This window comes from Daldinia childiae (genome assembly GCF_008694065.1).
Source record: "Daldinia childiae strain JS-1345 chromosome Unknown Scaffold3, whole genome shotgun sequence".
Taxonomy (NCBI): Eukaryota; Fungi; Ascomycota; class Sordariomycetes; order Xylariales; family Hypoxylaceae; genus Daldinia; species Daldinia childiae.
In genome coordinates, this window is record NW_022984644.1 from 5,930,971 (window position 1) to 5,941,422 (window position 10,452).

The 10,452-nt window shown below is 48.1% G+C and overlaps 1 protein-coding gene across 1 annotated transcript; it reads left to right on the forward strand.

The window, feature by feature from the left end:
* Positions 1-249: 249 nt before the first annotated feature.
* Positions 250-5,509, forward strand: GL218_04320 (uncharacterized protein; the record flags this gene model as incomplete). Its single annotated transcript, XM_033580916.1, has 8 exons — positions 250-392; positions 454-487; positions 1,038-1,437; positions 1,682-1,886; positions 4,153-4,328; positions 4,390-4,570; positions 4,625-5,390; positions 5,444-5,509. The coding sequence occupies 8 exons, from the start codon at positions 250-252 to the stop codon at positions 5,507-5,509; spliced, it is 1,971 nt and encodes a 656-aa protein (XP_033436867.1).
* Positions 5,510-10,452: the final 4,943 nt, after the last annotated feature.

Below are 10,452 nucleotides of genomic sequence, written 5' to 3' on the forward strand. Positions count from 1 at the left end.
CGTGGAACAGTTCGGGTTTGTTCCCAATGGTGCACGCTTATGGTACGAACGAACAATCTCACACTTAAACGCATATCAAAATACAGACACTAACTCAATTACAGTATGTTAACCACATATTTTTGCATTCCCATCATATGCGTGTCCCTTCTTAGCAGGAGACGCCCGTTGAGCGAGAGATTATGATAACAAGGGAATTAACACACAACAGACTATCTAAATCGTTCCCAGCCGCCCCTCCTAACGCAGATGGTTAAGACTTATATTGAGTATACCAACGACACGAGCCTTCTCGAACGAGCGTTGCCTCTTCTTATTAAGGAGCATAACTTTTGGATAGAGAACCGCACATTAACAATCACGTCGGGCGATAAAACCTTTCATCTTGCACAGTAAGTAATATCTACGAATTATGATTTAATGTCATGCTACATTCTAATATAAAATGCGCAGCTATGAGGTCCAAAACACTGAGCCAAGACCAGAGGTATGTGAATAATGTCATTTTCTTCTCTTTAGCCCTTCTCTCGAAATCCATAAATCCTCATGAGCCTGACAATTGGGTAACTGCCAAACCTTTTACCACGCGCATAAGTCTGACTTACGATGCAGTCATATCGCGAGGACTACATCACGGCCAGCAATAGGTCATACTACGCAGCCTCCGGTATCATTTATCCCCGAATCGCATCCTCTGAACGAGAGCGAGAAGGCTAAGCTCTACTCTATCTAATCTTGCTACGGGAGCTGAATCGGGATGGGATTATAACACACGATTTATTGCCAACCCATCAGATGCCGCCAGGGACGTTTATTTCCCCTACGCTCCCTCAATACCAACAATATAGTAGCTGTAGACCTGAATTCGATACTGTATGCCAATGAGATGGTCATTTCAAGTTATCTAGATAAGAGTGGCGATACCACGCTCGCTACGGAATTCGAACAGCTAGCTAAGAATCGGTCAGAAGCCATGTATGCGCTAATGTGGAACGATAAGTACATGAGCTATTTTGATTACAACCTAACCTCGGGAGCGCAAGACCTCTACGTACCATCGGACGCGACACCACCGACCCACCCCGGCGCAGAAAGCAGATGCCCCCGAAGGATATCAGGTATTCTTCCATATCGCTCAATTCTACCCCTTCTGGCTAGGCGCAGCTCCTCCGCAACTCCGGGACAACCCCCTAGCTGTGAAGCTCGCGTTCCAGCGCGTTTCTGACTTTGCCTCCGAGAAGGCCGGTGGTATCGCAGCCACAAATTATCACACTGGCCAGCAGTGGGATCAACCGAATGTCTGGCCGCCACTGATGTATGTGCTCATGAAAGGCCTGCTTAAAACCCCGGCGACTTTCGGAAAAGAGGATCCTGCATACATCGAAACCCAGGACCTTTCTCTTACGTTGGCGCAGCGCTACTTAGATAGCACATTTTGTACGTGGCGTGCGACGGGCGGCTCTACAAGTGAGACACCGAAACTAGAGGGACTTGGTCCGGAGAATGTGGGAATTATGTTTGAGAAATGGTACGTATGATAGTTGTAAGGTTGTTCTAGAATAAGGCTAACATGATTATAGTATGTCGTTATTCCTTTTAGCATATATCCCCATGCCTCCTAAACACATACCTCATTAAGCAGCAGACCTTTTAGGCCTTAGCAATCACTAACTCTTCATAGACGCTGACGACTCGACTAATGTTGCCGGCGGAGGAGGCGAATACGAAGTCGTTGAGGGATTCGGGTGGACGAACGGTGTGCTGATCTGGGCGGTCGACACGTTTGGCAACAAGCTGAAGCGACCGAATTGTGGTAACTTGACGGCAGCAGATGTTGACCGCAAGTTAAGGAAACGAGATTCTTTCGGTCAGCGAGCGGTTGAGTTGTCCCCTTATGACGCTCAATGGATAGCAAATCCCGACCGAGCATCATAAAAGGACTAAGATGTATAACGTTATTTGGCATGTCAAGATGGGTATGTAATGTAGTATGATGGCCTGCCCTACATATTTAAGATATTTATAATAAGTATTAGTAGTATGAGAGAGAACAAAGTATGTGTTTCTTCTCACTTCTCACTTCTCTACAGTAAGTACTAGGTCATATGATCGAATCCGTACAGAGGTTTTATTATAAGAGATTGCAACATAAATGAAACGTAGTATATGTTCTTTATAATACCAACACGCCGGGGGGCTATAGTTACGAGAAATGTACCTTGTCTCCTTGGACGATCTACTAAAGGCCCCAGGATGAGACCTAGTATAAAAGGTAGTCTAGATTAAGGAACAACCATGCCGAAGTCTTGCTAATAGGCCACGGAGTTTGTGATACTAATCAACACAACCAAGTACCAGAGTAGTCAGCTCACAGTCGACCTTGGTAACATGATACCGAGGTTTATAGGCCATAAAGACCCCGGATAATATGAGAATTACTCGTGGTATTCTATGCTTCGTCTTTTCTGACATTACCATATGCTTTCAGAGAAACCGAGGCATTGACAATATTACAATGCAACCGGCGTGACCGTTTTTCAAAATGCCATCTACGTTCGGGATGTTAAGCTGACTAGCATGATAATACTGCAGCTGTAAGGCTCAAGAGGGTCGAAACAAGCAACCCCAGGCGCTTTCCCACGTGTAGGCCAGGGATTTTTTGATCGAATCCGCCGAGCATCGTGCCCTAGTTGCCCGAATAGGAAACCTCGGTGGAACGTCTACTCGACACGCCCGACAAACTCTGGGATAATCGAAGAGCTTAATTTTACAGAGAAACCAACGTGATTACTGGTTCTGAATGATGTCTATAAAGCAGTGTTCATCTCTCGTAGTTATAGCTTTCCCGTCTGGCTCACCAAAATTGGAACGAATGAAGCTTGTCTACAGCAAAATGGCTAGCCTCTTCAACATTGGACTCGTTTTATCAACGGCGACTACTACCCTGGCCTTAGGAACCGGATGGCCGACTTCTGGTACCGAGAGTGGTCAAGTTCGTGTTTATAGCTGGAGCCAGGCAGCAGAAGTCGGATGTCTGACGGCGGATGCGAGTTGGACTGTATCTGGAAACTGCGATACTTTTACTGCGCAAGCTGTTGGTCCTATATACGTCGACAGGCCGTGGACCCAACTCGAGATCAAGAATAGTGCCGGCAGCAGATGTTGGTTTAAGGAAGAAGAAGATCTAAAGCTCGTTTGTGACGACTCGGTCACTACTACTCTTTTGGGTACATGCATCGGATTATAAGTCTGATAGTTGGTGATCCTCTTGACTTGACATATTGAGTTACAATACTAAAGTTGAATGTATAGTTCTTGTTCACAACCGAGCGTTGGACAGCTACGTTCCATTTGATGATAGCAAGCCTTCCGGGGCAAAGCTGTTGCTTTGAAGAGCAAAGGACAGACTCAAGACGGCAATAACTATCAGCTTATATGGGCAAAGCAGTGAATACTTATGTTGTATGGGGTGTTGTACCTACCTGTCAATAAGTTGACTTCGTTACAGCAAACGACAAAGAATTATGAGCCGAATAGTACCTTATGTATGTATATGAAGGTGGGGTGTCTACTAGAAATACATAGGAGAATCACTCTTAGAAGATGTGGAGAGGTACCTACCTAATTAGCATAGTTAGTTAATTTTAGAAGGGTACTTGAGTTTAAGTTTGAATCTGCTTTATGTACATGATGATCAGGGTGATGCATATAGACCCTTGCACACATATACGTAAGCTCCCAACCTGGTAGATGCATATGTTCTAGCCCGCCTCCAAACGGACCCTAGTACATCAGCTGAGCTGTCCCTGGGACTCGGCTTAATTGTTTGCTGGAAAGGCGAAGGTGGCCTTTCGATTTATACACGTATCTTAATGCACGTATCTCAAGTTTGCATCTATCCTAGCTTCTTGATCGTATTGCGATTTCCATTCTTTACTCCACGCTGAGCTTGGACATTCCAATGCGGCGTCTACGGTGATTTTATACAATTCTCCTATTGGTTCTGGCTTTACCTTGCCATTGACTTTTCCTACGGCCTACTTACCTAGGTGCTAAAAAAAAAAAATAGTACTGGTCAAGGTTTTGTTCCCATCGCGCAAAACTCGAGTTGATCTGACCTGCGCAACTTATCCGACATGCCTCCGAATCAAGATTCACAAGGCTAGATGCCTTTACCAAGACTGTCGAGGATGCGCGCATACGAACTACCTCGGGCGGAATCGTCACCATCGTATCCCTGATCATCGTTTTCTATCTTGCCTGGGGGGAATGGTCCGACTACAGGAGGATAGTTATCCACCCCGAACTTATTGTCGACAAAGGCAGAGGTGGGTTAATAACAGTATGCTCCCCTGTCTTGATTCAAGCTTCTTACACCCCCGATCGCAGGAGAGCGCATGGAAATTCATATGAACATCACCTTCCCCAGGCTGCCTTGCGAGCTCCTAACCCTTGACGTGATGGATGTCTCTGGTGAGCAACAGCATGGTGTTTTACATGGTGTGAAGAAAGTTAGACTGCAACCAATTACGCAAGGCGGCGGCGTCATTGATGTGACCGCTTTATCTCTGTGAGTCTGATCACATTATCATCTCTTCTAATTCCACCCGGCTAACCAGCTCAGCCATGGCAAGGAAGAGACCGCAGAACACCTAGATCCCAACTACTGCGGCCCCTGCTACGGCGCCCCTGCTCCTGCTAACGCCGCGAAACCCGGCTGCTGTAATACCTGTGATGAGGTTCGGGACGCGTACCAGCAAGCGTCTTGGGCTTTTGGTAGGGGCGAAGGTGTCGAGCAATGCTTACGGGAACACTACGCTGAGAGGTTGGACGAGCAGAGACACGAAGGGTGCCGAATTGAAGGCGCGATTCGCGTCAACAAGGTTATTGGTAACTTTCACTTTGCGCCGGGTCGAAGTTTCAGCAGCGGCAATATGCATGTCCACGATCTGAAGAACTACTGGGATAGCCCGGTTCGTCACTCATTTGAGCACGAGGTCCACCAACTTCGCTTCGGACCTCAGCTCCCTGAAGACATCACGCGGAAGCATGCCAAAAACAGCCCTTGGACTAACCACCACATCAATCAACCTCTTGACCAAGTCAAGCAGACTACCGAGGATCCCGCTTTCAACTTCATGTATTTTGTCAAAGTTGTCCCTACTGCGTATCTTCCCCTAAGCTGGTCAACGGCAAACGGACATAACAGGCAACTTGACGACGAGACCTGGTTGGGAGGTCTGGGCCATGCAACTGATGGCAGCATGGAGACTCATCAGTACTCGGTCACAAGCCACAAGCGAAGCTTGGCTGGCGGTGATGATGCAGCTGAGGGTCACCAAGAACGGATGCACGCGAGAGGCGGTATCCCGGGTGTATTCTTTTCTTACGTGAGTGTTTCGCTCGGTCCCTACCTAACGAAACAACTACTAATATGAAATAGGATATCTCTCCAATGAAAGTGATCAACCGCGAGGAACGTGCTAAAACTTTCACCGCGGCTTTTTAACAGGCCTATGTGCTGTGATCGGTGGTACGCTAACAGTAGCTGCGGCGGTTGATAGGGGTGTATACGAAGGTGCGACGAGGCTGAAGAAGCTTCAATCAAAAAATCTGTAGAGGGTGTTACTGGGTACTATTTCAAGTGTAAATTAAACGCCTGGTCATGATAGGTTCTTTTGCTTGTTTCCGTAACGCATAGGAAAATGGAGTTGCCGGTTAGATTTGGAAATCAGTCTTATCAGTCTTCCTAATTGAGATGCTCAAGTGTAATGTTCCGCTAGTAGTTGTTATTTTAAGCTTGTGTCGAGAGTCAGCATTGGCTTGTTTAGGGTAATATGCCTTAAGTTTACTTAAGGTTTTGTGTCAAGAGATTTTTAATATGTTAAAGGTAAAGCTTTGTTAGCCTTACATCTCAGCCTTGCGCTAGTTATCTCAGCCTTACGCTAATAGGTTTTAAATTAATAAAATTAATTAAAAATATTTTATAAATATATTATTTATATTTTAATATATTTTAATTATTTTATTATTATTTATAATATTTTAAAATATTTAATTAAATTTATTATCTTATTCCTCTTTCTCCTTCCTTCTTCCCTCCTCACTCCTTCCTCTTCTCTCCCTTCACGCTTGTCTCTTCTTTCCTTCTCTTCCCTTTTTTCTTTTTTCTTTTTTCTTCTTTCTCTTCCCTCCCTTCCCCCCTGCTTCTCCCCCCTCCTCCCTCCTTCTGCCCCCCCCTCCTCCTCCCTCTTCTCTCCCTCCTTCCTGCCTTTTCCCTTTTCTCTCTTCTCTCCCTCTCCCCCCCTTCTCCCCCCCTTCTCTTTCCCTCCTTTCCCTTTTTCCCTTTCTTTCCCCCCTTCCCCCTTCTCTTCTTCTCCCTTTCTTCCTTCTCTCCCTTTTCTTCCTTTTCTTTCTTTTCTTTTCCTTCCTTGCTTTTCTTCCCTTTGGTTCTCCTTCTTTCTCCCTTTCCTTCCCCCTCTTCTCCTTCTTCTTTTTCTCCTCCTTCTCCTTCCCCTCCCCCCCCTCCCCCCCCCCTCCCCCCCTTCCCTCCTCCCTCCCTCCTCCCTCTCCTCCCTCTCCTCCCTCTCCTCCCTCTCCTCCCTCCTCCCTCTCCTCCCTCCTCCTCTCCTCCCTCTCCTCCCTCTCCTCCCTCCTCCTTTCTCCTCCCTTCCCCCCTCTCTCTCTCTTTCCTTTCTTTTTCTTTCTTCCCTCCCCCTCTCTTTCCTTTTTTTTCCCTCTTCTCCTCTCTTTCTTCCTCCCTTTCTCCTCCTCTCCCTTTTCCTTTTTTCCCTCCCTTTTCCCCCTTCCCTTCTTTCCCTCTCCTTTTTTTTCCCCTTTCTTTCTCCTTCTCTCCTCTCTCCTCCCTCCCCTTCCTCCCTTCTTTTCCTCCTTCCCCTCCTCTCCTTTTTCCCCCTTTGTTCCTTTCTCTCTTTCTCCCTTCTTTCTCTCCTCTTTCTCCTCCTTCCTCTTCCCTTCCTCCTCTCCCCCGTTTTCTTTCCCTCCTCCCCCCCCTTTCCCTTCCCTCCCTTCCCCCTCTCCCTCCCCTTCTCTCCTTTTCTTCCTCTTTTTTTCTCTTTTCTCTTTCTTTTCTTTCCCTCTCTCTTCTCCTTTTTCTCCTCTTTTTTCTTCCTCTTTTTCGTTTCTCTTTCCTTTTCTCCTTTTCTTTCCTTTCCTTTCCTTTCCTTTCCTTCTCCTCTCCCCTTTCTCTCTTTTCTTCTCTTCTTTTTGTTTCCTTCTCTCCTTCTCTTTTTTCCCTCTTCTCCCCTCCCCCTCTCTCTCCCCTTTCCTCCCTTTCTCTCCCCCTCCCTCTCCTCTTTCTCTCCCCTTTCTCTCCCCTTTCCTTCTCCTTCCCTCCTCTCCTTCTTCCTTCCCTCCCCTCTTTTTTCCTCTTCCTTTCCTCTTCTTTTTTCTTCTTCTTTTCTTTTCTCTTTTCTCTTTTCTCTTTTTTCTCCTCCTTTTTTCTTTTCTTTCCTCTCCCTCCTCCCTTTTCTTTTCCCTCTCTTTTCTTTCCCTCCTCCTCCCCCCTCCTCCCCTCCCCCTCTCTCTCTCTTCCTCCCCTTTTTTCCTTTCCCTCTCCGTTTCGTCCGCTTCCTCCCTTCTTCTTCCCTTCCCCTCCTCTCCTCTCTCCTCTCCCTTTCCTTTTTCCCGCCCGCTTTCCCCTCCTTCCCCCTCCCTTCTTCCCTTCCTCCCTTCCCTTTTCCCCCCCCTTTCTTCCCCTCCCCCTCCTCCCCCTCCTCCTCTTTCCTTTCTTCTCCCCCCTTCCTCCCGTCCTTCCTCCCTCTCTCCCTCCCCCCCTTCTCTTCTTCTGTTCTTTTCCTTTCTTTCCCTCCTTTCTTCCTTTTCCTTCCCCTTCTTTCCTCCCCCTCTCCCCCCCTCTTCTTCCTCCCTTCCTCTTTTTCCTCCTCTCCCTCCTCCCCCCCTCTTCCCCTTTCCCCTCCCTTTTTCTTCCCCTCCTCTCCTTTTTTTTTTCTCTCTCTCCTCTCCTTCTTCCTTTCCCCTCCTTTCTCTTCTTCCCCTTTTCTCTTCCCCGCTTTTTCCTCTCTTCCCCGTCCCCTTTCTTCGCTTTCTCTTTTCCCTTTCTTCCTTTTCCTCCCTTTCTTTTCTTCTCTTCTCTTTCTTTTTCCTTTTCCTTTCCTTTCCTTGGCTTTTCCTTCCTTCGTTTTCTTTTCTTTTCTTCCCCTTCTTTCTCCTTTTCCCTCCCCCTTCTTCTCCTCCTTCTTCTTCTCCTCCTCTTTCTTTCTCTCCTCCTCCTCCCCCCTCCTCCCCCCTCCCCTCCCCCCCCTCCCCTCCCCTCCCCTCTCCTCCTCCCTCTCCTCCCCTTCCTCCCTCTCCTCCCTCTCGCCCCTCTCCTCCCTCTCCCCCCTCTCCCCCCCTCCCCCCCTCTCCCTTTTCTTCTCCTTTCCCCCCCCTCTTTTCTTTCTTTTCTTCTCTTCCCTCCCTGTTTTCCTCTCCTTTTCTCCCCCTTTCCTCCTCTTCCCCTCCCCTCCCCTCCTCCCCCCTCCCTCCCCCTCCCTCCCCTTCTCCTCCTTCCTGCCCTCCCCCCCTCCTTTCCCCTCCTTCCCCTTCTCCCTCCCCTTCCTTCCTTCCCCCTCTCCCCCCTCCTCTTTTCCCCCTCTCTTCTTCCTTCCCCGCCTCCCCTCCTTCTCCTCTCTTTCTTCCGCCCTTTTCTCTCCTCTCCTTTTTTTTCCCCCCCCCCTTCCCCTCTCTCCCTCCCCGTTTTTTTCCCCCTCCTCTTCTCCTTCGCTCCTCTCCCCCCCTCTTCTTCCTCCCTTCCTTCTTTCCTCCTCTCCCTCCTCCCCCCTCCTCCCCCTTCCTCCTCCCCCTTTTTCTTCCCCTCTCCTTTCCCCTCCCCTCTCCCCCTCTTTTTTTCTTCTCTTTTTCTCTCTCCTCTCCTTCTTTCTTTCCCCTTCTTTCTCTTCTTTTCCCTCTTTTCCCCCCTTTCTCTCCCTCCCCCCTTTCTCCCTTCTTTTTTCCTTCCTTCCTTTTCCTCCTTTCCCCTTCTCCCTCCGTTCCTCCCCCCCTCTTCCCTCTTCTCTCCCTCCTTTCTTTTCCCTTCCTCCTCTCTGCCCTCTCTCTCTCCTTCCCTTTTTCTCCCCTCCCTTCCCCCGTTTTTTCCTTTTCTTTTCTCCTTTTCCCTCCCCCCCTCTCTTTTCTCTCTCTTTTTCTTTCCCCTCCCCTTTCTTCTTTCTCTTCCCTCTCCTCCCCGCTTCTTCTCCCCCCTTCTTCCCCTCCTTCCTCCCCCCTCCCCCTCCCTCTTCTCTCTCCCTTTCCCCTCTTTCTTCTTTTTCTTTCTTTCCCTCCTTCCTCCTCCCCTTCCCTTCTCCCTTCCCTCCCCTTTCTTCTTTCTCTCCTCTCCCTTCCTCTTTCCTTCCCCCCTCCTCCCCCCCTCTCCTCTTCTTTTCCTTTCTCCCCCTCTTTTCTTTTCTTTTCCTCCCCTTTTTCCCCTTCTTCCCTTCTTTTCCTCTCTTCCCCTCCCCCCTCTCTTTCCTCTCCTTCTCTCCTCCTTTTCTTCCCTTTCTTCCCTTTTTTTCCTTTTTTTTCCCCCCTTCCCTCCCCTTCTTCTCCTCTCCCCTTCCCCTCCCCCTCCCCCTCTTCTTCCCTCCCTCCTCTCCCCTTTTCCCTTCCTCCCCCCCTTTCTCTTTTCCCCCCTCTCCCTCCCTCCCGTTCTTTTCCTCCTCTTCCTCCTTTCCTCTCTTCTTTCTTTCCTCTTCTTTTCCCCTCCTCTCCTCTTTTCCCCTTTCTTTCTTTCTCTCTTTTTTCCCTCTTTCTTCCTTCTTTCTCTCCGCCTTTTTCCTTTTCTTTTTCCTTTTTTTCCCCCCCTCCCTCCTCCTCCTCCCTCTTCTCTCCCCTCTTTTCCCCTCTTTTTCCCTTTTCCCTCCCCCTCTCTCCTTCCCTCTCCCCCTCCTCCCCTCTTCCTTTCTTCCTTTCTCCTTTTCTTCCTTCTTTTCTTCCTTTTTTCTCCTTTTTTTTTTCCTTTTTCCCCTCTTCCCCCCCCGTGTTCTTCTTTAATATTTAAGGATTGTGTCGCCCCTCGGGGTGGCCTCCAGTGTTTTTGCTTTTTGTACATATGTAAAAGGACCTCGTTTGACTGTTCTCGATATAGTACTTTAAGTTGTACTATGCAGAAGACCGTTACTCTAGTGGGTGGCTTAGATAAACACCTTTAAATAGCACACGACCTTTAAGACACTACCTACGTGGAAAAGTGACAATAATTAGGTACCTATACTTTTATACCAAGTTACATCAGACAGCTATTATGTATTATTGTCACCCTTGGCTAGACTCCTAACTGTTCTTTTGTCCTAATATACGTATTTGGTATGCTGACATTTCGATTCTTTACATATAATATGTCCGCACGTGTGCATATAATCTTTTTTTAGTGAAGGCTTATATTTTTATTCGCCGAACAGCTTTACCCCTTGACGTCAATCTCCCGAAGAATCA